This window comes from Adiantum capillus-veneris, chromosome 21 (genome assembly GCF_014529385.1).
Source record: "Adiantum capillus-veneris isolate H3 chromosome 21, ASM1452938v2, whole genome shotgun sequence".
Classification (NCBI taxonomy): domain Eukaryota; kingdom Viridiplantae; phylum Streptophyta; class Polypodiopsida; order Polypodiales; family Pteridaceae; genus Adiantum; species Adiantum capillus-veneris.
The window spans coordinates 129,694,994-129,722,826 of record NC_140951.1 but is presented as its reverse complement, the minus strand read 5'-3'; the positions used below and the strand labels follow the sequence as shown (position 1 = coordinate 129,722,826).

The 27,833-nt window shown below is 44.7% G+C and overlaps 1 protein-coding gene across 2 annotated transcripts in view; it reads right to left on the bottom strand.

Moving 5' to 3' along the window:
• Positions 1-27,833, bottom strand: part of LOC147431724 (Ku70-binding family protein) — a 55,567-nt gene that overhangs the window by 7,972 nt on the left and 19,762 nt on the right. For both annotated transcript variants that reach the window (XM_086494231.1, XM_086494230.1), the window contains exons 3-4: positions 17,638-17,775; positions 8,566-8,649 (exon numbers count right to left, since the gene is read on the bottom strand). In XM_086494231.1, coding sequence (XP_086350357.1) covers positions 8,566-8,649; positions 17,638-17,775 — 222 coding nt within the window. The remainder of the gene's footprint in view (positions 1-8,565; positions 8,650-17,637; positions 17,776-27,833) is intronic.

Below are 27,833 nucleotides of genomic sequence, written 5' to 3'. Positions count from 1 at the left end.
GCATGAAGATGATGTGATTGTTCACAAGGATGATGTGTTAGTTGATACTTTCTCTAGTGAAGCTAACCTCATTGCAGATTCGATCAATCACGAAGAACCGATCTTGGCGCTCGAGTCTAGGTCCACAGAACCCCCACACGAAGATTTGATCAGACACGAAGAACCGATCTTGGCTCGCGAGCCTAGGTCCAAAGAACCCCCACCAGAATTATTATGTGTTCGCATGATTAGTCAGCACGCATTGATCGAGTGTTTTATTCGTGATGCTTTCCTGTATTTTAGTCACCGTCCTTATGTGATTACTTTTCCTAGGCATGACATATTGTACGTTGAGCATGATTCACTCATGCATGAGCACGGATGTATGCAGATGATTCATGAAAAGCAGAAATGTTTGCATTCAAGGAAGTCACATTCCATGTCTCTTCCTTGGCACGACACAGTCGTAGAAAGAGCACAAGAAGGATTGAGCATCAAGCATGGGCATGTCCGTTGTGATTTGCCACAGTTGATTGATTTAGATGAGCAACCCAAGATTCGATCTCATTGTTTGCATGTGTGTGGTGAACGGGTTGGCACTCCGTCTATTTATTCATCTACATTGCATGCACAGTCTTTAGAGAAGACGAGATTTTTTCCAGTCACTTTACATGGAATGGTGAACGGTTCGATCTCATTGTTTGCATGTGTGTGGTGAACGGTTTGGCACTCCGTCTATTTGTTCATCTACATTGCATGCACAGTCTTTTAGGAAGACGATATATTTTCCATTCACTTTACATGGAATGGGTATGTTCATGCTTTTGTGTTGGAAGTGGTTTCAGAAATTTTCAGCCTCGGAGATTCTTGAAGAAGGTAGACGCATGACTATAGACGAAGTGGAAGCATGAAGTTCAAGTATTGCATGACCCAGACCCACACATCAGAGTGGGCCGGCAAAGAGTTCTTTCCAGGATTCCAGACTGTTGGCGATCTCCCTTGACGCCATACAGTTCGGTACCAGTACCTCACTTTGAAAAGGAGGGAATGTCACGTGACACATCCAACCCTATGTGTCCGTGGACAAGCTACAGCATGACCAGGGTTCAGTCAGTCAAGTCAGTCTAGAATAGGAAGTGATCTGGCACTTTTGTGAGTCATGTTCACAGACCGTGCATGTCCAGACACTTAGATTAGATGCATATCCTCCGGTTGCACACAGCATGACCATCAGCATTACCATCAGAATCCATCAGGAGCATTTTTCCAGTGCATTAAACCTATTTTCCCTATTTTTTACAATTTTCACTTATTATTTTTAAGTGACTTTTGTTGGGAACTAGGTAGGGCAAATTTACTAAGTTTGTATATAAGAAAACCTAGCGCTAGCACTTTCTGGAAGAGGCAACGGGAGCATTGCTCAACAGGCACCTTCTCAAGCAAGACTACCCCAAGAACCTAGAGTTTCCACCACCAGAACCCCTAGCGTTTTCAGCCTCGGAGACTTGGCGTTTTTCAGCCCTGCCCTTTGGCGTTTTCAGCAGTGGTTGCAGCAGCAATTCAGTAGGGAATTTCAGCAAGCACAGGACCAGCAAACTCAGCGTTTTCAACAGCCTAAGCAGCGTTTTTCAGCAGCAGCATATCAGCGTTCTTGCTACAGCCCTAATCAGGGTTTCAAGACTTGCGAAAACTCAGCCAGCCCAGTGTTTTCAAGACCTGCAAAACCTGCATTTTTCCAGCCATCAACTCCAGCGTTTTGGCTTGGAAATGACAGCGTTTTCAGCAAGAAAGGACAGCAGAAATTCAACGAGTGAAAAAGGACAGCAGATTCAACGTTTTTCTCTCGGTAGCATACACAACAGGAGATAGCGTCGTCGCCATCTTCACCGTTGTCGTTGCAACATACAATTTTCAGCCATAGCATCACTTAGACTTGCATCAGCACTTGTACCAGATTGTGTAATCAATAGCATAGACCACTCTTGCCATCCAGAGTGGGGCCCTCGGAGGAGGGTTTTACGTCTCCGATGTCGTATTCTCTTCTCTCTCTATCTCTCACTCTTAGCACTTCACGCACAGTGTCTATTCACTTTGTTTGTGATCACTTACACTCTCATTAAAGCACGGAAGGTTCTCCCTTCCCTAAGAACAAGGAACCTTGAGCACAGTTCGGAGCACTCATCTTGAGCAAAGTTCAACATTCACTTCCGCTGCACCTTACACTTCCATTTTTCTTGTTGCCCACTCTCCAAGCTCTTGTGTGCATCGGTTCATGAACCCCATGAGAGCCATGAGTTATTTTACTTTTTTGTCCACATTCTCTTTGTCTTTAAGGCCGCAAATTCTCACATGTAAAGCACGTACACGTCTTCTTTGCTCCTCCTCCAGTGTCAGATTAATAATAGTGGGTGTGAGCGTGGACGCTATTTCTTTGCCTTTCCCTTTGTTGGCAACCTCGATCCATTTCTCGGCTTCATCCGCCTTCTGTTGAGTCTTTGTAATAACATCCACCCAAGAAGTCGTCATTTCTTTGTGCTGCTCTTCTCCCTCTTTAATGGCCCGTACTTGCTCCTTGATCGTGTTTAGTTCTTCTATTACTGAGAGTTGCAATTCTTCTTCTTCAAGTGTGTTTCTTGATCCTGTTTCAGCGAGATCCTTCTTGAGTGACGCAATCTTTTCATCTTGAGCCGTCACACGATCTTCCAGTGCATTTATTTTACTTTCTTGGATCAACACGCATCCCTCGAGCATTTTTATTGTACCCAACAACTTGCAGTTCATCTTGCTAATGGTTTCCGTCGTCTCTTCTTTGTACTTTTGAATGGCATCCTCTAAGGGGTCGGCTTTATCACTTTGCTTCCTCATGCTTAATTGCCGCCAACGAGACCCACACTATGCGCACCCGCCCCCGCCCCCGCCCCCCCCCCCCCCCCCAACCCCTCTCTCTACGCACGCAAGTTTTCTCTCTCTACGCGCGTAGTTTTTTTCCCTCTCTCTACGCACGCAAGTTCTCTCTCTACGCTTTTCATTCCTCTCTCTACGTGTTAATTTTCTCTCTCTACGCTTGAATTTTCTCAGCTCTCTCTCTCTCTCTCTCTCTCTCTCTCTCTCTCTCTCTCTATGTGCGGGTAAATTTCTCTTTCTACGCTCAAAAACTCTCAAGCTTCTCTCTACGTAACGGGGGGAAAACGCGTTGGGCAAGGCAGTAGGGGGGCGCGACGGAACAGGGCAGCGGGAGCGCGAGAGAGGGAGAGAGGGTGCGAGGCAGCGGGAGTGCGGAGCTGGGATGCGGGGGGGGAGGGGGGAGCGGGAGCAAGCGGCAGCACAGAGAGAAATGAAATGTAATATTAACGTCTTCAAAAGGCCAAAATGACCTATGAGACCAAAAGGTTACAAATACCAGGTCTAGGTACAAAAAGTACAAAGAACTGAAAAGAAAATAGTGGGTAGGTGGGGTGAAAGCTGATACAAAGGGAATAGAAAGGGTGAGCTAATACAATGGAGAGAGAGAGAGAGAGAGAGAGAGAGAGAGAGAGATGAAATGAAATGATATATTAACGTCTACAAAAGGCCAAAATGACCTATGAGACCAAAACGATTACAATGTTGAGTCTACTACCAAGTCTGGGTACAAACAAAGAGAACTACAAACTAGAAACTGAGATAGGAGTGCTACCGACTCCTATGGGTGGCTGGTAAGCTGAGCAATGGTATAATGCCACAGAGGTACAAAGTGGGGATAAGCAGTAGCATGAAGCCTATCCTGATCGACAATCTGGGTGTCGTGCTAGAATCCTGTGGATCCTCTGCCGCAATCTCCGTCAGTGTTGCGTGGCTCCCCTCCTCAGTCGTGGTCGTCTCGATCTTCCCAACTCTATAGCTCGGTCAATGAGAGTACCACTGGTGTGTGTATGGGGGTGTGTGTGTGTGTGTGTGTGTGTGTGTGTGTGTGTGTGAGAGAGAGAGAGAGAGAGAGAGAGAGAGAGAGAGAGAGAGAGAGAGAGAGAGATTTACCTCACACATCCAACCCTATCTGTCCATGGACAAGCTACAACATGACCAGGGTTCAGTTCAGACAAGTCAGTCTAGAATAGGAAGTGATCTGGCACTTTTGTGAGTCTATTCGCAAACCGTGCATGTCCAGACACTTAGATTAGATGCATATCCTCTGGTTGCACACAGCATGACCATCAGATTCCCATCAGATCCCATCAATAGCATTTTTACAGTGCATAGACCTATTTTCCCTATTTTTGACATTTTTCACTTATTATATTTAAGTGACTTTTGTTGGAAAGTAGGTAGGGCAATTTTGCTAAGATAATATATAAGCAAACCAAAGCTAGCACTTTCTGGTAGAAGAGGCAACAGGAGCACTCGCTCAACAGGCAACTTCTCAGCAGAACCCCCAAGAGGCCCTAGCATTTTGCTCCACAGCAGAACACTAGCGTTTTTGGACAAAACCTCAAATCAGCCAGCGTTTTTGCTTTGACAACAACCTGGCGACAGCAAGAAGCAACAGACTCCCCAGCTTTAGCAGATTCTCCACAGCAAGACCATTTTCAGCCCTAGCGTTTTTGCATCTGCAAGACACTTCGACGTTTTTGCAGATCTTCGCGACAGAATCCCCACAAGCATCAGCGTTTTCAGTTTTTAGCATTTAGAACCCGCAGAAGAATCCCCGAGCCTCGCAGATCTCACCTTCCCACAACAGATCCTCGCCTCACGGTCAGATCTCACGAAGTTTGCAGTTTCAGCCCGGAAAACGCAGATTTCAGCATCTGCGTTTTCAGCGCGTCGTTATTGCATCGTCGCCATCGACATCGTCGTGGACATAAAGTCAAGATTCAACATAGAAAATTTGCAGATTTCAGCCCTTAGCATTTTCAGATTTCACCCCGTCTCGTCTCGTCCTCATCGTCGTCGACATCATTGGCAAGTCCAAGCATTGTAGAGATTTGTGCAATCATAAGTAGACCGCTCTCGCCATAGAGAGTGGGGCCTTCGGAGGAGGGTTTGACAACTTCCCGGTGTCGTATTCTATTCTCTCTCTATCTCTCAGTCTCATGCACCTTCATTCATAGTGCCCATTCACTTTGTTTGTGTCCATTGCACTCTCTCACTAAAGGAACGGAAGGCTCTCCCTTCCATAAGTAAAAGGAACCTTGAGCACAGTTCGGAGCACTCATCTTGAGCAAAGTTCAACATTCACTTCCACTGCACCTTACATTGGTATCAGAGCTTTGGCAGTGTTCTGTATCACTCAAGGAAAGAACCACAAGAATCACAAGAATTTTTTTTTGCTTGTTGCGGTCGCACGAACCCAAGTTCGCTTGGGTGTGTCGATTCCTAATCGTGTTTTTGAAGAGTGACAGGAATCCCAGGAAAGAAGGGCTTGTCCAGCCTCCCCTTGTGCCTCTTTTCACTCATTGAGAGCGGACCGTGCACTTAGCGGCCGGGCAATCAACGTGAGGTCGAAAAAAGCAACCTTGGTGTGAGCGCAAGGCCGCCAAGGGGTGCGCCCACGGAAAAGAGCAGAACTCGGGTGAAGAGAAGATCCTTCTCTAACACAGATTGCAAGCGAAAGAAGAACCTCAAGACCCTCAAGAACCCCAAGATCCAAGACTCCCAAGAACCCAAGTTCCTCGTGAACTTAAGAACCCAAGACTTCAGTGGGTGGTCATCACTCGAAGCGGAATGGATACTTCACTCGGAGGTGATGAGCATGAGAGAGGCGAAGAAGAATTTTCCCCACCAGGAGGTTTTTCCGACCCTCCCCCTTCCCCATCTACGCAAAGGATTGCACTAACTCCTATGGAGGAGTTGGAGCAATTGTTTATGGAAAGACAGTTAGAACACGCAGAAAGAAAGGCCTATAAAGAACAAAGGGCAGCCATAGATCATGAATACGAAGAAGGAATGGCAGCCATAAGGCGTGAAGCACGATTAGAAGCCAAAGAAAGACAAGCTGAATTTGATGGCGAGAACACAGAAAGAAAAGAGAAGAGCGACCAACACACGAAAGAGTTCTTGCGACTCTTTTCAATTGTGCAGGTGCAGTTTGAACAGAATCAGGAGAAGGAGACTCTCTCAGTCTCTTCTTCTCCAAAGCATGATACACAGAATTTGTATGATGATACGCATGATGATTTGAATGATAATGTGAGCATGATGATTTAGATGACAATGACAAGCATGATGATTTGCATGATCAAGATGTGATTTCTCACAAGCATGATGAGTTGCATGAAGAAGATGTGATTGTTCACAAGAAGGATGAGTTAGTGGATACTTTTTCTAGCAAAGCTAACCTCATTGCAGATTCGATCAAACACGAAGAACCGATCTTGGCTCTCAAGCCTAGGTCTAAAGAACCCTTCCAGGAAGTACTATGTGTTTGAATGATTCGTCAGCACGCATTGTACGAGTGTTTCATTCGTGATCGTTTCCTGTATTTTCATCAGCATCTTTATGTAATCCCTTTTCCTAGGCATGACATATTGTACGTTGAGAACGTTCCACTCATGAATGAGCACGAATGTATGCGGATTGAAAGCTAAAAAGTATGCATTCAAGGAAGTCACATTCCATGTCTCTTCCTTGGCATGAGACATTTGTAGAAAGAGCACATGAAAGTATGAGCACCAAGCATGGACACTTCCCTTGTGAATTGCTACAGTTGATCGATTTAGATCAACATAACAAGATTCGATCTCATTGTTTGCGTGTGTGTGGTGAACGGTTTGGCACTCGTCTATTTGTTCATCTACATTGCATGCACAGTCTTTTAGGAAGACGAGATTTTTTTCATTCACTTTACATGGAATAGGTATGTTCATGTTTTTGCGTCGGAAGTGGTTTCAGGAATTTTCAGCCATGGAGATTCTTGAAGAAGAAAGAAGCATGACTCTAGACGAAGTTGAAGCATCGAAGGAGCCATAGAAGACTTTGTGTCGCTTTCGGCACGGCCCAAAGAAGCAAGCGTTGCAGACCTTTATGAAGTTCAAGTACCGCACGACCCACACATCAGAGTGGGCCGGCGAAGAGTCCCTTCCAGGATTTCAAATGCTATTGGCGATCTCCCTCGACGCCATACAGTTCGGTACCAGTACCTCACTTTGAAAAGGAGGGGATGTCACGTCACACATCCAACCCTATGTGTCCGTGGACAAAGCTACAACAAGACCAAGGTTCAGTTCAGTCAAGTCGATCTAGAATAGGAAGTGATCTGGCACTTTTGTGAGTCTGTTCGCAGACCGTGCATGTCCAGACACTTACATTAGATGCATATCCTTTGGTTGCACAGAACATGACCATCAAATTCCATCAGTAGCATTTTTACAGTGCATAGACCTATTTTTCCTATTTTTGACATTTTTCACTTAGTATTTTTAAGTGACTTGTTAGAAAGTAGGTAGGGCAATTTTGCTAAGATAATATATAAGCAAACACTTTCTGGCAGAAGACGCAGCAGGAGCACTCACTCAACAGGCAACTTATCAGCAGAACCCCCAAGAGGCCCTAGCGTTTTGCTCCACCGCAGAACACTAGCGTTTTTGGACAAAACCTCAAATCAGCCAGCGTTTTTGCTTTGACAACAGCCTGGCAATAGCAAGAAGCAGCAGACTCCCCAGCGTTAGCAGATTCTCCACAGCAAGACCATTTTCAGCCCTAGCGTTTTTGCATATGCAAGACACTTCAGCATTTTTGCAGATCTTCGCGACAGAATCCCCACAAGCATCAGCGTTTTCAGTTTTTAGCATTTAGAACCCGCAGAAGAATCCCCGAGCCTCGCAGATCTCACCTTCCCACAACAGATCCTCGCCTCACGGTCAGATCTCACGAAGTTTGCAGTTTCAGCCCGGAAAACGCAGATTTCAGCATCTGCGTTTTCAGCGCGTCGTTAATGCAACGTCGCCATCGACATCGTCGTCGACATAAAGTCAGAATTCAGCAGATAGAAGATTTGCAGATTTCAGCCCTTAGCATTTTCAGATTTCAGCCCGTCTCGTCGTCGTCGACATCGTCGGCAAGTCCAAGCATTGTAGAGATTTGTGCAATCATAAGTAGACCGCTCTCGCCATAGACAGTGGGGCCTTCGGAGGAGGGTTTGACAACTTCCCGGTGTCGTATCTCTTCTCTCTCTCTCTCTCTCTCTCTCTCTCTCAGTCTCATGCACCTTCATTCATAGTGCCCATTCACTTTGTTTGTGTCCATTGCACTCTCTCACTAAAGGAACGGAAGGCTCTCCCTTCCATAAGTAAAAGGAACCTTGAGCACAGTTCGGAGCACTCATCTTGAGCAAAGTTCAACATTCACTTCCGCTGCACCTTACATAAAATGAACAAAAGTAGAGCTGAAGATGAAACTAGAAGGGGTGATCAACTGCAGTATAATATAGTTAAGAGAGAGCACTCCCTCTGTAGAAAAGAAAAAGGCCACTCCCCCTCATTTAAAAGAGCTTCAGTTATTTTAACTAAAATGCACATAAACCCTATCTGTGATGTCATTATAAGCATTTCTTCTTTCTACCACCACTTCCAAGGCCTCAACTGGCCCTAGAAAACTTCATGAATGAAAACGTACCTGATGATGTTTGCAAATCTCAAAATAACCCCGTAGCAGCTCCCTCTTAAAATGACAGTCCCCGCTCAAGTTTCCAGCCCGTATCTGCAATTCAAACAAACAAAAAGTTTAATATGCATTCTATGTGCTGAGCTGCAGAACACACTGACAAGCATCATTCTTTTAGTACATGCATCATGCCACAGAAGTCGAAAGCATCGATAAGTATGTATTGGGGAGTAAGATATTCTGTAGACGAATGAAAATACGAAACACATTAGCCTTTTACCACCTCATAATACCTGCAGGGAAGGTAGTTAGCATCTGTCAGACTGACAGACAAGCAATGGCACACAATGCCAATTAGCTTCAAGTTAAAGCACCCCCCTCCCCCTTTCCGCATAGAAAACCCCAAACACACACACGTGCACCCACGCATGCACACACAACTACGCCTGGGCACTTCATTGTTTTGTGTACCATATTAATTTATGGCTTCCATTTACTTCCTAGAGGCCACCTGCCTACATGCTCTAATTTACATGCAGCTGCCACAGATTCCCGCAAAAGTGTAACAATACCCGCCATACCCCTCTACAAACAATGCCCGACATACACCTTGTACAATCATCTTACGAAAAGAAGGTTATCTATGGTCCGAATCCATTTAACCAATCCATTCACTCGTGCAAGTCCTGCAAACAAGTTCAATAAGGTATCAGACTCAGTTCCCCTAGGCTTCCTACATCCATAGTTGATGCCTTTTGGTCTCACGAATGCTCCTGCAACGTTCAATAGGATGATGGACAGGATTTTTAGAGAGTATGGTCATTTGTGGGCACCTTTTTGACGACATCATCGTATTCTCCAAGAGTGAGGTAGAGCACAAACACCATCTGCTACATATTTTCCACGGACTACGGCAACATCGATTGGTGGTTAAAAGGAAAAAGAGCGAGTTTTTCTTGCCAGAGATACACTTTTTGGGACACATTGTCTCTACAGAGGGTGAAAAATGGACCCAGCCAAGGTAGAGATTGGCCAGATTTAAAGAATTAAATGAAGTTCGAAGCTTCTTGGGGTTGTGCTCGTATTACTGGCGGTTCATTAGGAAGTTTGCAGAGATTGCTTCTCCATTGCACATTTTGACACAAAAAGGGGCTCCTTTTTCTTCGGGTTGGGGACCATCGGAGATTGCAACTCTCAAGACTCTCAAAAAGAAGTTGACAGCTAGTCCAATGTTGGTACTGCCAGATTTGCAGAAACCATTTGAGGTTTACTGTGATGCGGGTGGTCGCAATCTGAGTGGTCTTAATGTAGGAGGGCCATGTTGTAGCTTATGAGAGTGGAATGTTCTCGCGACCAAAGCGGAAAGCGTGAGTGATATGCGTGAGTTCATATGGTGTGGGAAGCTCGTAAGGGCTAATGTCTGCAAAATGGAAGAGTTGGGTAGTGAATGTCTCAAGTGTGCTCAGGGCTCTAGCTGGTAAATACCATCATAGACGTGTTGAGTTCCGATATTAGACAAATCATGAGAGAATATATAGGTGGTATATGTGGTGAAGGCGTGTTGTTAAGGGAGAGTCAGATGTAGCCATGATCAACACCAACAAATGTGGGTAAAATAGTCAGTTGATGTTGTAACAAACTTGGACACCCCAAGTCTATATTCGGTCGCGACACAGCAGAGAATCACTTTAAAAAAATTCACAATTACGACCCGGTGTAGTTCCATGCCAAGAGAGATTGGCCCCAAAGACTTGCGCCCCTTTCGGTATTTCTTTTATATTAATCTATTGAGCAAAGTACAACTTCCCACGGGTGCTTGCTCTCAGACTCTGCGTCTAGATGCTTTGAGAAGTGAGCCCCCTTGGGTCACTTATAAAGATTACAAGGGGTGCTAAAAGCAGAACCCCAAAAGCATGAAACTCAAAAAAAGCAACTGAGTCCCAAAATCTGCCATTAAAAATACCCAGCGCAAAAAGCGGAAATTTCCGTACAGTTTTGCCACGCCAGCCTGTTTACGTGAAAAGCGGGGTTTCCATACAGCTTGCTATGTCAGCAGCTGTCAACGCAAAACATGAAAATCCGTACTACCAGCCACGTCAACATGCCAACGCAAATTCCGGAATCTCCGTACTATCTGCTGCCACCTCATCTGTCAGCCCACGGGTGGTCATGCCACGTCATCAGTTTGTGACATACTCCCTTCTTGAAAGAATTATAATCGCCCTCAATTATGCCTGCAAAAGAAACAAAGGCCATAAACCAATTCAATAGACACTGACTCTAAGTACCGACGCACTAGACACGACACATTCTAGCACTTGTACAAAGACGACAGTCACATCACAGGACATCACATGACAAATCAATCACAGCTAAATTCATTCCAAATCTCAGACCATGACTACCGCATCTAGATCCATCCCGGACTTCATTGAAGCTGGATTAACTAATCCTTATTGCAATCATGTCTATAGAGATTTATGAGATCGAAATGTTGCAATCATTTCATCTTTCAGTTCCTGCACTCAAACAAGTCAAATGAGAGAGTACAAATCAATCATGTTCAATTTTGGGAATTCCCTTTCATAAATTCATACATCAGAATACTCTCAGTCCATCAGTATCCCTGAAACCCAAAGGGGACATCAATGACCTTATTCAATCTAGGTAATCTGTTGACAAAGGAGCGGAGTGACTCCCCTCTTGTGCAATCCCTCTACACCAAATTCAACCTTGCTGAGTTCGGGAATCTATCGGAGTAGACGATGCTAAACCGAATGCTTCAAGGTAAAGTTCCAAAATCTGAGGAGTATCTACTAGGTCCTCCTCTTCCATCCACTTCACATCTAATGACGGATAGTTCTTGAATTTAACCAAGAACCACCAAATTACTTTACCTTTCATCTTTCTTTTTGTTCAGGAACAAGTATCTCCCCGCTCTCTTCCACTTCGGGTTGCTCATCAGGCTCCCCATCAACTGGCACCTCACCTTTAAAAGGTTTCAAGAGACTCACATGGAATGCATTGTAAATCTTCCAAGTATCAAGTAGCTTGAGTCGAAAGGAGACATCATTAAACTTTTCTTTAATCTGGAAAGGGCCAAATACCTCATGCTAAGCTTTGAAAAAAGCCGATCCTTTCCCTTTCGTTTCCTTAGGCGTGCCTTCTCAGAACGTAAGAGCACCCAATCGTCTTCCTTTAATTTCAAATCTCGTCGATCTTGATCTGCTGCCTTCTTATGTCGTTCTTGAGATTTCTCTAAATCCTCGCGGACCTTGGCAAAAGCAGTGTCCAAGTCCCTTGTGTACTGGTCAGCTTCAAAAATCTTGCCTTTAGTGTTGAGAAAGGGTGGAACATTCGAAGCACCATCAATAAATGGCGCCTTCCCCGTCGAAGAGTGAACCGTGTTATTGTAGGCAAACTTATGGAAAACCCCCTCCGATGGGGCCCCAAGTGACATAAAGGATTAAAATAAAGCAAGACCCACACACACACCGAAAGTTTTGCGTGGCAGCTGATGACGTGGCAGCTGTACGGAAATTCCGAAAATTGCGCTGACATGATGATGTGGCAGACTGTGCGGATTTCCATGTTTTGCGTGACTGCTGTACGAAATTCCGTGATTTACGCTGGCAGCTTTTTGGCATTGCTTTTGGACCAGAAGCTTTTGAGTTTGAAGGCTTTTCATGTAAATTGCTTTTCATAGGCCAAGGGCCTTTAAATATGTGCTAAGGACTCATTCTCTAGCACAGAAGGTGCAGAGCGTGAGTACCGGCATTATACTGAGTTCAAGTAATATAAAGAAATACCGAACAGGGAGCCAAGGTTTGGGGCCAATACTCTCTGGGGTGGAATTCCGCCACTCCGTGTCGCGTGTCATCTCTCTCTCTCAATTCAGTTGTTATTTAAGTGCTAAAAGTCTGTCCAATGTGTTCTTTTCTATTGGCACGTAGTGCCCGTCTTGTGACAGGTGCCCAAGTTTGTTACATTCTTCAAGTCTGGCCAATCGCGGATGGTCTCAATCTTGGCCGGGTCCATCTGTACTCCTGCTGCTGAGACGATGTGTCCCAGAAAGTGTCTCCGGCAAGAAAAACTCGCTCTTTTTGGCATTGATAACTAATCTATGATCACGCAATGCTTGAAAGACCTGTAGCAAATGGTGTCGATGCTCTGCTTCATCCTTGGAGAAAACTCTAATATCATCAAAGAAAGTGCCCACAAAAGATCGAGGCTCTCGAAAAATCCTATCCATCATTCGGTTGAAAGTCGCTGGAGCGCATTGGTTCTCTCTCTCGAATGTGTTGGTTTTCTCTCTCTAATTTTGAATTTCTGATTTGCTCTCTTTAGAATCCGCGATTTTCTCTAGAATCTGCTTTTTTTCTCTCTTTCTAAAGGTTTTCTCTCTCTAAAACTAAATTTAAAATAGCAGTTTGAAAAAAGCGCTTTTCTTCTCTCTTTTTAGGGAACAAATGGGGGTGGGGAGGCTGTTTTTGGAGAGCCTCTGCTTTTTAAGGACCTGCTATTGTTGCAAGTCCTCTAGGCCTATAAAAGCAACCCTCTGGGACATCACTTGCACACACAGAAGTTGCAGATTGACAGCGCGTGATTGCATGAGCACCAACTCTCAGATTTCAGCCCTCTGACTCCTTGTACGAGAAGAGTTCTACTAATAAAGATATACACGAACGGAGGCGCTGACAATGGCAGTTCAAGGTCACCTTGTGCATGGGCATCCCGCTCCGACATCTTCTCTCTCTCCCCCTACAGTTCAGTTGTATCAAGTTGTTTGACGTGATTAAGTGTTCTAGAGTTTTGCAAATTGTAGTTGTCTCTGTGTTTCCGTCCAATCCCCTCGTCGGAAGTGATTATGGTGGTATCAGAGCTCAGCTTGCTTCCTTGCACTCTTCAAATCGAAGCACGATCCTACCAAAATGGACGGAGAACATGAAGATCACAACGGAGAAGGCGGAAATCTACCGAGTCCTTACACACAGAAGCATCCAAAGGAGACATGCTCCGTACGTGGTTCGACAATTGGAGTATCTGGCCAAGCAACAAAAGCACAACCGGACGGATGATCGGATTGATTTGGAGACTTTGCACCGTTATTTGGCCTCTCTTAATCCTCCTATTACCCCTACTATCCCTCAACAACCTTATCCAATCTACTCTTGTCTTCCTCCTGCCTCTTCTCATAATCCCGTTATTACTTCTTTATTCTTTACCTCAGAGCTTTGGAGATGTTTCTCACTTCTTGGGAGGTATCTTTAAGCATATGGCTTCGAGACAACGTCCACATGTCACTTCTGAAGTACCACCATCGTTGCCTTCTGCACCTCCACCCTATGTTCCACCACCACCACCTATTGCTCATTCTCCGCCTTCTTATTCATCTGACGGGATATTCGTCACTATTATTATTATTCGGCACCCCCAATGGTGGATTCTAGTCTCAAACCCTTCAAGGATAATGGTGCTACAATCAAATATTTCACCTTTTCAGGCATCCAAGATTCTCACAATGTTCTCAAGTTTCTACAACAATTTGATGTTTTGTTCAGCAACAGTGACTTTACATAGGAATCCAAGTTGCTATGAATCACCTCTTTCCTCAAAGATAGAGCCTTGACATGGTGAGTTGCTGTAACCAAGAAACCTGACAATCCCAAAACCTGGCGTGACTTTAAACTTGCCTTCTATCCGAGCTTCCTTGATGAGATCTTTGAAGTAGACAATTTTTCAAGTAGACATACTTTCAGCTTGGTTTGGCCTTAGGATGTACCCCTCGGACACCCCTCGCAACATACAACCAAAATTTTTGAAATGCTTATCTACCAGTTTCCACCTTCACAAACATTGCTTTTGCACATCATATCAAGAAGTACACAGTGGGTTTGCCTTTTCCATTGCGGGATTACTACATAGGAAAAATGGTTTCAAATATGCGTCAACTTATGTCACATGCTAGAGTGGGTTATCACAGCCTGAAGAAAGAGCTAGTCTTTGCAAACATTACTACAACTTCCCCAAAAAGAAACCAAAGTTCTCGATCTCCCACTCGGGATACCTCACACCAGCGAACTAGTACATCCTCTGACAATTCTACTCGATGGCTCACTCCTAAAGAGATGGCACGGTACCGATCCAAAGGAAAGTGTTACAAGTGTGGTATTCATGGCTATATTTCTCACGACTTCCCAACACCCCCAACTAACAAACGACTACCTGAAAACACAAGAAACAAGAAGCCCCGACCTTCAATTTGATTCCTCCTTTTGATCCATCCAATGAACCATGTAAAAGTTGTGGGAAAAGTTAGAGATCAAGATGCTCTTGTCCTCTCGAGTTCACGATTCATACAAAATTTTATCTCCGCACAATTTGCTGCAAGATTGGGCATTGATGAATGTGCCAAAGGAACTCAGATTGAAGCACAAATAGCCAATGGGACTTACACATCATTGACACCGTTGATTGGATTACTTCGACTTCAAGTTCAGGCATTTGCAAATCCAGACTATGGACTAGGCAGGCTGAGATGTTTCATTGGGCATACCTTGGTTTTATGCCAAGCTTGACGCAAGAGAACAAGCAATCCAACTGAAGCACAAAAACGAGTTATTGTTGGACTTGAGTATACCAACTGATAGAGGAGTGACAGCGGCTTAGGAATAAATCCTATAATTTGGATTGAAGACAAAAACCTTGAAATTTGTTTTATGAAATTTGTATAAATTTACGACAAATGATGATTATGATTATGAAATTTGTATGAATTTATGATAAATGATGATTATGATTATCATCATAATGATCTTGGCCCTAAGCATTGAAATACAAGGGGCTAGAATTACTAAATCCTAATCCAACTCCAACTTATGGGACCCAAACTAATAAGCTAAAGCAGCCACACACTCACACATTCTCTCTAGCGTAATAAAACGATGACGTGGCACTGTTGTACGGACATTATGTAAAACGCGCTGACATGTTGATGACGTGGCAGCAGTACGAACATCTATGTTTTGCACTGTTGGCTACTGACGTGGCAGTTGTATGGATTTGCGCTGGCAGCTTTTGGACCATATGCTTTTGAGTTTGATGCTTTTCATGTATACTGCTTCTGGTAGGCCAAGGGTCTTTAAATATGGGCCAAGGGCTCACTCTCTAGCATGCTCCCGCGTGGAGATGCAGGGCAAGTGTGCCACCGTTGTATTGAGTTGAAGCAATATAAAGAAATACCCAAAGGGGTGCCAAGGTTTGGGGCCAGCGCTCTCTTGGAGTGGAACTCCACCACTCCATGTCTCGTGAGGCGTGCATCTCTTTCAATTCAATTGTTTTGAAGTGCTTACAATTGTTCCATCTATTCTTTTCCATTGGCACGTGGTGCAGTCCCGTTACAGTTCGCTCTCCCTCTAAAATGTGCTGATTTTCTCTCTAAACCTGAATTTCTGATTTTCTCTCTATTGCAAATTTTTCTCTCTCTAGAATCTATTGATTTTCTCTTTCTAAAAACGAGTTTTCACTCTCTAAAACTGAATTTAAAATAGCAGATTTTCTTCTCTATTTAGGAAAAAGCAAAGGGTTTTTTTTTTTTTTTTGGGGGGTGGGGGGACTGTATTTGGAAACCTGCAATTGTTGCAAGTCCTCTGGGCCTATAAAAGCAACCCTCTGGGGCATCACTTGCACGCAGAAGTTGCAGATTGACACCAGGTGATTGCATGAGCACCAACCCTCGAATTTCAGCCCTCCCAACTACTTGTACGAGAAGAGTTCAACTAATAAAGAAATAGCGTTGATAGTGGCAGTTCAAAGCCACCAACTGTGTATAGGGGCATCCCGTTTCGACATCTTCTCTCTCTCTCCCTTCACTCTCTCTTATAGTATAGTTGTATCGAGTTGTTTGAAGTGATAAGTGTTCTAGAGTTTAGCAGATTGTAGTTGTCCCTGTGTTTCCGTTCGATCCCATGCCGGAGGTGATTACGGCTAGACACGTCCCAACATGAGAGAACTACCTCACATTGGGCGGGCACGGTTACAAAACAACCCTCACTCCCTAACACCCATCCCTCGGAGAAATTGGGACCGACTTGGACGAATCCACAGAGATGCCATAACATTTTTCCCTCACCTTGGGATTGTTTTACCATCGTTTTTGCTGTATTTGAAACTGGTGGTCTGCCTCTTTTGTGATATCAAAGGTTACTGGCCCTACATTTAGAGAGAGAGAGAGAGAGAGAGAGAGAGAGGTGTTAGGTGAACTTGACACTTCATTTCAAAAGACACATGACATTTCCACAATTCCCAAACCCCTAACAAACCTTGAGATACTATTCCTCAGTCTGAGGGCATGTTAATAAGGATAGTAGAGCCAATTGCTGACTCTCAATTATAGTTGAAGCCAGTAATGTATTTATTACTTGAAAGAGAGTCTGCGTCTTCCTTTCAATGGTTATGTATGGTCTGCAGCTCTTTCAGCCAATTGCTGACTCTCAATTATAGTTGGAATGGCTAATGTATTTGTTAATTGGAAGAGAGTCTTAACCTATAATTTGTCTTCCTTTCCATCGTTATGTATGGTTATGTAGGCATCAGTCAAAGCACAGTCTAAGTATGACCTTAAACATATGTCTAAATTTGATGCCCTCAGACATCTTCGTAACTAGAATTTTAACCAATAATGCTAACAGTGTGATAATCTAGCAATTAACAAAAGAGACGTAAACTATCTAGAAAACCATATATGCTGACAGCTCAGTGCAAATTCAGCATTCTCATTAGCAAACATCAACTCGGTATATATAAACATTTTACGGTCATTGCAAGCTATTCAAAAATATCAAAAACAATTTGCCGACAGAGTATACATGTTGACGTAACAAAAGAGACGTAAACTATCTAGAAAACCATATATGCTGACAGCTCAGTGCAAATTCAGCATTCTCATTAGCAAACATCAACTCGGTATATATAAACATTTTACGGTCATTGCAAGCTATTCAAAAATATCAAAAACAATTTGCCGACAGAGTATACATGTTGATTAAACAATTCTCCAACGTTCTTCCTGTACTGATATATTACCTCACTGCATGCATGGTGAGCACAATTGGTCCAGTCTACATTTTTTGCTCTGCATTGGTCGTACGAGTGAATGAGCTCATGAATAAGTGTTTGATCAACTTCATCCTGGAGAATGATTCGATTGCTGCAGACCGTAATCTACTGCACAGACAAACAATTGGTTTGCAAATCACTTATAAAAAGCTGCCACAAGCTCTGTCAAAATGGACAAAACTGTTAAATAGTTGTTGCAACGCGTCAATGGACAAATGTTCATGTGCCATGCAAAAATATGTATCCATTACTCATGTCCATTCTATCCTCAAAGTTCAGTCCGCGTCTGCCTGCTGCAGCACGCTGCATGCGCCCCCATCCCCACGTGCTGCCAAGCCTGCGTGCACTGTGCTGCTGTCAGCGCTCTTTGTGTCAGCGCTCTTTGTGCCTCCCTCCCTGCTTTACCCGCCCCCCCACACACACATACACATACACATATACACACACCCATTTACCTATCATCATGATTCTCATGTACCTTGAGCCACGCCTTTGAGTCACGCCCCGAGAACCTTGGATTGAAGCCCCCGACATGGCGAAAGGGGCAACCAAGGAAGAAATGGCCATAATGGACGGTAAGATACATGCCACAATCAAGGAGAACAAGAAGATGATGGACTCCGCAATCAACAACATCATCAACCGCCTCTCCAAGCTCGAGAAATAAGTAGAAGCCTTGAATAAGGAGAAAGAAGAATAGGCCAAGGAGAAAGAAGCTAAAGAAGAATGGGCCAAGGAGAAAGAAGCTAAAGAAGAGGAGAAAAGGGAGGAGCTCGAGAAGTGGAAGGAGGCCCAAGAAGAATGGAAGAAAGGAAGAGATGCAAGAACAAATGGCCATCCTCAAAGCTTCAATAGATTCTCTCACCCCTGAGGAAGGTGAAATCAACAATGAAACAAAAGAGGCCATCAAAGAAGAGCTTACCAAAGCCCTCACTGAAAGCTTGGAAGGCAAGCTTAAGGCCACGAAAGAGGGGTGGGTAGAGGTGGTCAAGAAGAACCTTAAAAAGGAAGCAAAAGAGGACGCTCACAAGGAAGCTCTCCTTGTGCACACCACACTTGGAAGAGGAAAAGATGCGATATGCTCGCCGCCTAAATGTAGGAGTCACCGGCATGGAAGAAGGGAAAGACTCCACCCCCAAGCAAGATGATGAAGCCCTATGCACCAAACTTGGGTACAAGACCCAGCCCCCTTCACCAAATCTTGGCGAGCTGGCAAAGACCCCACCAAAAAGAGGCCTCTTATCCTTGAATTTCCATCGGAAGAAGCACGCACCCTTTTCATTCGCAAGAGGGTCATCCTACAAGGTCTCACGGGGCCACTGTAACAAACTTGGACACTCCAAGTCAAGAATCAACCGCGACGGCACCAAATAACCACTTCAAAACAATTCACAGATCACAATAGATTTGCACTGGCCCGGCGGAGTTCCGTGCCTAGAGATATTGGCCCCAAAGACTGGCGCCCCTTTCGGTATTTCTTTTTGTATTAATCAATCATCAAAGTACAAGAGAGCGGTTAGGGTTTCACTCTCAGACTCTGCGTCCAGATGCTCTGAGAAGTGAGGCCCTCACCACTAATTTAAAGGTTACAAGGGATGCCCAAAAGCAGAGCCCCAAAAGCTTTTAAAATCAAAAGCATCAGTTCTCTCTCTCTCTTAGAGAGTCTTTTCTCTTTTTTTTTTATAAAAAAAGCCAAAGCAAAATTCGCGTCGCTCATCATTTTCCAAAAAAAAAAAAAAAAAAAAAAATTAATAATCCGCCTCCGCGATTTCCGGAATTTAGGGTTTTTGGCAAAAATTAGGGTTTGCAGGAATTTTAGGGTTTCTGGCAGAAATTAGGGTTTCTGCTGTCCGCCACGTCATCACTTTGTGACATACCCCCCTCTTGAAAGCATTGTAATCGACCGCGATTACGCCTGCAAAACCGACAAAAGCCATAAACCGTCTTAGCAGACACTGACTGTTAGTACCTACGTACTAGGAACACACATCTAGCACATGTACAAAATCGACAGTCACATCACACGACATCACAGGACATCACCAGACATCACAGGACATCACATGACATTCAACATTCATTCGGATCTTAGACCATGATTTATCGGCAATGTAGCTAGCAATCACATCTAGGTCCAATCGGGACCTCATCGATGTCCGATTGACTAACCCCTATTGCAACCATGTCTATTCGAGATCAATCAGACCAAAATGCTGCAGTCATTTCGGCTATCAGTTCCTGCACTCACAAGAAGTCAAGAACAAATCAGTATCATAATCAGGAATTCCATTTCATAAAGTCATCCAGCAGAATACTGTCAGCTCTCAGTATCCCTGAAGCTCAAAGAGACATCAGTGACTTTAGTATCAAAATCGAGGCTTCTGTTGACAAAGGAGTGGAGCGACTCCCCTCTTGTGCATCCCACTGCACCAGATCTTCGGCCAAGCTGAGTTTCTGGGTTCCGTTTGGAGTAGACTATGCTAAACCAAAACATCGAGGTAAAGTTTCACAATCCGAGGAGTATCTGCTAGGTCCTCCTCCTCCATCCACTTCGCATCAAGTGCAGGATAATTCTTGAACTTAACCAAGAACCGCCTTCGAACTTTACCCTTATTCTTCGTATCCTTATGTGCCAAAATCTGTTCAGGAACAAGGATCTCCTCGTTTTCTTCCACTTCGGGTTGCTCATCAGGCTCCCCATCATCAGGCACATCACCCTTAAAAGGGTTCAAGAGACTCACATGCAATGCATTATGAATCCTCCAAGTATCTGGCAGTTTCAATCGGAAGGAGACATCATTTATCTTGTCAGTAATCTGGAAAGGTCCGTAGTATCACATACTAAGCTTTGGAAAAAGCCTCTCCTTTCCCTTTTTTTTTTCTTAGGCGTGCCTTCTCAAAAGTAAGAGCACCCAATCATCCTCCTTCAGTTTCCAGTCGCGACGATGGCGATCCGCTGCCTTTTTCTGTCGTTCTTGAGACTTCTGTAAAGTCTCGTGAACCTTGGCAAAAGCCGTATCCAAATCTCGCGAATATTCATCCGCTTCAAATTTCTAATCTTTCGTGCTCAGGAAGGATGGAACCTTCGCAGCAGTTTCAACAATCTCTCATGGCGTCTTCCCCGTCGAAGAGTGTATCGTGTTATTGTAGGCAAATTCCACCAAAGGTAAGTTCTTTTCCCATTGAGTCTTCTGATGCGAGATACAAGACTTCAATAAATCTAAAATCACTGAATTGGCAATCTCAAATTGCCCGTCAGTCTGCAAGTGGAACGATGACGAGAACTGCAACCGCGTCCCAATGTTCTCCCAAATTGCCTTTCAAAACAAACTCATAAATCTGGGGTCTCTGTCGGAGACAATCGTCTCAGGCGTGCCATGTAATCGGAAAATCATCGTGATCATTCTGTATTCTCGGGAGATAAAAAAAAATGAAATCCATTTCAATATTTTCCCAGGGGCGGGTGGGTGGGTATGGGTAAAGGCTGTAACAATCCCTGTGCCTTATGCCTGTCAAACTTGACCTTCTAGCATACCAAGCAACTGCGCACAAACTCTTCCACATCCTTCTTCAGTCTCCGCCAAAAGAAATCTCTCTCTACCCCTTTCATGGTGGTAGCAATGCTGCGGTGACCCGTAAAAGGTGGACAGTGGCAATCAGTCATAACCTTTTCCCTCAACGGCTGTGTAACGCACAACATAGTCTTTTTCATCAAGTAGCCTTCCCGAAGGGAGTATCCAGCTACTGTCTCCCCATCCCGTATCCGTGTGAAAATATCTGCAAAATCTGTATCTGTGGCACACTAATCGACCATATCCTCGAAGCTCCTATGATGTATCGCGGAAATAGCCAGAACCAACGGTTTCCGAGACAAAGCATCTGCCACCACATTCTTCTGTCCCTGCACATGGACAATCTGGAAGTGAAACTATGACAAGATGTTCGCCCACCGCATCTGCTTTTCCGAAAGCTGCTTCTGTGACAAGAAGTAGCGCAAACTCTGATGGTCTGTAAAGACAATAAAATCCGCTCCGAGTAGGTAATGCCGCCACTGAGTAAGAGCATGGATAACCGCCAAAAGCTCTTTCTCATAAATCTGTGCTGTCATCTCCGGCCTAGAGAACAAACGGCTCTCGTAAGCTATGACATGGCCTTCTTGCATCAAGACCGCACCCAGACTACGACCACAATCATCACAATATACTTCGAATGACTTCTGCAAGTCCGGCAAAGTCAAAATAGGTCCCGTAGTCAATTTCTCTTTCAATGTCTGAAAGGCAGTCACCTCTGTGGGTCCCCACGAAAAAGGTACTCCTTTCTGTGTCAAGATATGCAAAGGGGAAGCAACCTCTGCAAACTTTCGTATGAACCGCCTGTAGTATGAACATAGTCCCAAGAAGCTTCTAACTTCATGGACATTCCTCAAATCGGGCCAATCACGGATAGTCTCTATCTTGGCCGGGTCCATTTGCACTCCTGTTGTGTTGCTGACACAATGTGTCCCAAAAAGTGTATCCATGGTAGGAAAAAATTCACTTTTCTTTGCATTAATCACTAGCGTGTGATCTCGTAATGCCTAAAAGACTTGAAGCAGATGATCTCTGTGTTCTGCCTCATTCTTCGAGAAAACAATGATGTCGTCAAAGAAAGTGCCAACAAATAGCCTGTACTCTCGAAAAATCCTGTCCATCATCCGGTTAAATGTCGCAGGAGCATTGGTTAAGCCAAAAGGCATCACCAAAAACTCAAATAACCCAAAAGTCGTCCGAAAAGCTGTCTTGTAGACATCTCCTGGCGCTATCCTGATCTGATGATATCCACTCTTCAAGTCAATCCTGCTAAAGCACGAGGATCCCTGTAACCTGTCGAGTATATCATCGATCCTAGGAATCGGAAATCTGTTCTTGATGGTGATTTCGTTGAGAGTGCTATAATCGATGCACATTCTCCAAGATCTGTCTTTCTTCAAAATCAACAACACTGGAGAGCAATACGGTGAAGTACTAAGCTGGACAAGACCCTTTTCCAAGAGGTCTTTCACTGAGTTCATAATCTTTTCATTCTGTACTCGGCTCACACAATAACGTGGCCGATTCCGTGGTGTGCTTCCAGATATCAGATCAATGGTATGATCTTCAGGCCCTCTCAAAAGCAATCGGCATGAGCGTGGAGAAAAAAATCTTGGCGTTCTTTTCTTCAGGTCAAAACATATTCAACTTTTATCCATGGTTCAGTTCTCCCAAAAGAATGAGTAAGAAAACTGAAGTTCATCAAGTACAATCTCTAAGCCCTTCATTTATCAAAGTCGCTTTCTCGGCCCGGTAGTCAACCACGGCGTAGTTCTTGTGGTACCAAGGGATCCCGAGTAGAACGTCACTCTCGTGCCCTGAACACCCCTGTCATTGCAAACGAAGTTTGCCAATGCTCGGTGTAATGGCAACATCCCATCCGGGTGCCAGTCGAACTACCTCCGCCAGTGGCGTCAGTCTGTCGGGCGCAGTTCCAAATCGAGCCGCCAATTCCAAGTGAAAAGAAGTTGGCCTTGGCTCCTTCAAAAGAGCTTCTACATCCTTCACTTTGCCCCAAAAAAAAAAAACGGCAAAGTTTGTACTTTCATTCATTTGATTCGGTGCAAGTCCCACGCCATGTGATACCAGTTCTGCTTTTCTATCTGCCTTTTCTGCCACATTCCTCAGCTGCTCTCGAACTCTCAGACCTGTCGTCGTCTTTATCATTCTGTTCTTTCTGTGCCTTATCAGGGCACTTTGCGGAAATATGTCCATGTTTCCCGCATCCAAAGCACTTCCCCTCTCTGATGAAGCGAGCTCTCTCCTCAGGAGTAAGCTTGGGTCGTGCATTCTTTTTTTTTTCTCTGGGTTGCTCTTTTTCATTCTACTTTCATTCCCAGAAGTCTGTTTGGCTCGTTGTGTCATGGCCTCATCTGTGGGGTAAGTCAGACTGCCAAAGTGAATGGCAAAGCCCTGCTTCGCATGACTCATCAACTCCTGAATAGAAGCTGACTTCTGTTCCAAGCAGTGATCTCGGATCTCTGTAGGTAGACCCAAGGTAAACCGCTCAATTTGTTCTCTGAACGAGATCTTCTTGAATGAAGAGGCGGGTAGAAAAGAGCTCCAGAATCTTTCACAATAAGAATTCACTGTATCGCTCTTGGTCATCCGGAGATGGTTCCAAGCAGCTCGTATATCTCGCTCAAACTCTTGAGTCAACCAAGAAGAAATAAAAAGCCTCTTGAATTTCAGCCATGTAACTGGCACAGTCTTGCTTAATAGAAGCGTGGACCACCAAGTAGGAGCATTCCCCTCAGAGTAAGAGGCAGCTCTCCGAATCTTGGAGTGCTCTGAATAGCGTCCTCCCGCGAAAGCGATGTCAAACTGCTGTATAAGAGACAAAGCCTTCGAAGCATCTGAGTATCCTGAAAAGTATCAAACTTGATCGAGTGGCCACCTTCCTTAAACTCTCGGACTTTCTTGCTGTTATCTTCGAGAAAGTCATACTGGTTGGCTTTGTAAAAATTCTTCTTGTTCGCTAAAACTTTCCGTCATCGGAATCTGAGCTGTCTGTAGACGAGTCCTCAGTAGAACTGTCAGTCTCTGGGCGAGATGTAGCCTTCTTTGCCTTTTTCTTGCCCGTTCCGAAGCTTTGTGTCTTGCTTCGCTTTTTGCTTTTTTTTTCTGTCTTCTTCGCTCTAATCCGAGGAGCTAGAAGAACTGTCAGAAGAAGAAGAAGAAGAACTGGGTACTCCTTCAAATCGAACACGCTTCTTCCGTTTCTTTGCTTTGTCGAATGTCGACTGACGACCCAAATATCCCGGGAAGTCAGTACCTTTGTTCTGCTTTTTGCCGTGCTTTTTGCCTTTCTTTTGCACGTCGAAAAGCTGAGCAATCCGTGCATCAACCACGTTCTCCAGTTCCTTCTCCGTATATTTCTTGGAGGTAGAAGGTTTCTTGAGAGCGGGTTTCGGGAGTGGTGTTGTGGTTCTCTGCCACTCCATCTGTACCTCTTTCAAAGAGGTCTGGTTCATATATTTTACCATCTTCGGGTCCTTGGCAAAATTGAGCATCATCTTTGTTGCATCGCCAATCAATTGACGACGCTCCATCTCTGTTTGCTCCGCCTGAGTAGGCTGAGGCGGGCCATACTCTCTGTCTGAATCTTCGTTGTGATCCCAGCCCGCATCTCCAGATGCAGAGGGAGTCGACTGATCATTGCCTGAAGCCATAGGTGCCGCGGAAAAAAAAAAATTCGGGGATCGTATTTCCCGTAGAAGAGAAATCGGCCGTGCTCTGATACCACTGTAACAAACTTGGACACTCCAAGTCAAGAATCAACCGCGACAGCACCAAATAACCACTTCAAAACAATTCACAGATCACAATAGATTTGCACTGGCCCGGCGGAGTTCCGTGCCTAGAGATATTGGCCCCAAAGACTGGCGCCCCTTTCGGTATTTCTTTTTGTATTAATCAATCATCAAAGTACAAGAGAGCGGTTAGGGTTTCACTCTCAGACTCTGCGTCCAGATGCTCTGAGAAGTGAGGCCCTCACCACTAATTTAAAGGTTACAAGGGATGCCCAAAAGCAGAGCCCCAAAAGCTTTTAAAATCAAAAGCATCAGTTCTCTCTCTCTCTTAGAGAGTCTTTTCTCTTCTTTTTTTTTTTAAAAAGCAAAAGCAAAATTCGCGTCGCTCATCATTTTCCAAAAAAAAAAAAAAAAAAAAAAATTAATAATCTGCCTCCGCGATTTCCGGAATTTAGGGTTTTTGGCAAAAATTAGGGTTTGCAGGAATTTTAGGGTTTCTGGCAAAAATTAGGGTTTCTGCTATCCGCCACGTCATCACTTTGTGACAGCCACCGATCTACCTTGATGAAGATCCCACAAGGATACAAGTAGAGCACAAAAGAGCATGCATGCCTCGAGTACAACAAGCACGCAAAGAGGCAAAACAGGCCTCCTACCGTGACAGTCGAGTCATTATCGATGGCAAGGCCGTAGCATAGGGACTCGCGGCCTATGGGACACTGTACGAGTACATACATATGGCGGTTTGCAACTACAAGGCTCTTTGTGGACATACCTAGGGAGACTGGAGGAGGTGATGCATGATTGAAGACTCATTTTGCTCACAGAGATACATGAGAGCCCAGAGAGAGCCTTACCTCGAGTGCAAGACTACCAGTGGGAGTCTATACACAGGAAGTGCACACAGCACAACACCTCTAGAGGATCTGGTGGAGTAGCAGTCCTCTATCGCCGCTCACTCCACAAATAGTAGCCCGTGATCCAAAGGCACGCTACATATGGATACAGATTGAGCTATCTTAGGAGCACGTTCTCTACATTGCCATCTGCTACTTTGCACCCGGCAGCTCCAAATTCGCACAGACAAGAGGAGGAGGAAAGTGTTGTCCCGCTCACAGGAGAGGGGATCTAGCCTAGACGCCGTCGGGATGGCCGTCCAGTGTCCGGGTGGACGTAGTGTGAACCTGGCAAGTGTGGCCGGCCGTTATTACAAAAGGGAGGCCAAGGCCTCATTTGCAGTTATTGACCCCCACTAGCATAGTGCCAGTGGTTAGCCCGTGAGGCTAAGAGTGCGCGAGGTCACCTCAAGGAGGTGAGGCCGGGTGGTATGGGACACTCGGTCTTACAAGTGCACGCCTATGTCCTCGGACGTTGGCCCCAGCACGGGGGAGCTGTCAAATGGTGGCTGTGGTCGGGTGGTTCATCCGACGCGTATCTGTAGGCGGTCCGTGTAGCCGGGAGATCCACTCCGCGTGTTCGTTTCATGATATCAAAGCCACCTTGGCTGCAGGAAGGACCGTGTGCACACCTACGGATCGGTTCGAGTCGGATAACCTTAATTTTGTGTAATTCTTAGTGATTAATTTCTGAGAATACTTGTTTTTCTTCTCCTAAGCGTGTTTGCACGTGAAAATTGGCACCCTTTTGCTGATTTTTGATTAAAAACAGCAATTTGACTGATGGAAGCACTGACAATTAAAGAGCTTCCTATTAATTTTGTTGATATTTTGATGAAAATCAATAAATTCTTCATTCATGATTTAACACTAAAATCAGCATACAATATATTATTTTATCATTCTCTGTACTCTTCTTCTGTGCGAAGAACGCGCGTGCATGTGCACGCACACACAAAGTACCTCTCTCTGCTGAGCAGAGTGTTCAGTGTAGAAAAACAGAAGCAAGGCACGCTGCAGGTTCTTCTGACGTGGAGGGAGGAGCCATGTTGGAACCCCAACGTGGAGTTTTCATATGCTTGGCATGAGCAACCACACGCTGATCAAGGCCTCTCTTTCTCATCCACGTGTCATCCGCAGTTGTCGCTAGTGCTCAGATCTTTCTTTTACGATACAGCTTCGATTTGCGTTGAGTTTTTTTAACGCTATGCCTTTATTAAGTGGCCCCTTTAATTTTTTTTTAAGTGGCCAAGACACTTAAGGTTTTTTTTAATAACTATGAAACCTGCAAATTATTAAAACTCACTTACACAGACTGCAAAAGCATACATAGAACTCATTTTCAAGCCCTCTGCTTCTCTTGCGAGCCTCCTTTCTCTCATCCGCTCGAGCTCTCGACATCACCTGCTCGTCTTCAGACGCTCACACCGACGAGTAGAGCTCCTCATAGTTCAACTTTTCGTGAATTATGAGAAGAAAAGAAGTTCAGACCATCAATCTGGTGAGGGTGCTTCAGGGAAGCGGCCTCGATTCCAACAAAGGTCCAAATCCCTGTTGAAACCTTCTCAGGAGAAGAAGAAAGCCAAGAATGTTGCGGTTGTTGATGCCGTGAAGAAGGAGGCTTGCTTCGAATGTGGCCAGACGGCCACCAAATCAAAGGATTGTCCCAAGAAGAAGACCAAGAAACCGCAAGGCCGTCCTTTGGTTCAGACTCACGACATCTCAAGTAACTCTGATGTTATTCAAGTTGAAATCCATCACTTAGCGCACACTTCATGCACTAATTATACTTATAGCACCAAAGTGTTTGATAAGGACGATCTTCTCCGTTTCCCCAGGAAGATCAATGGTCACGATGTGACCATACTCCTTGATAATGGAAGCTCACACAAATTTGTGGATGCAAAATTGGTGCAAAAACTGCGCCTGCAGACGCGGGACAGTGA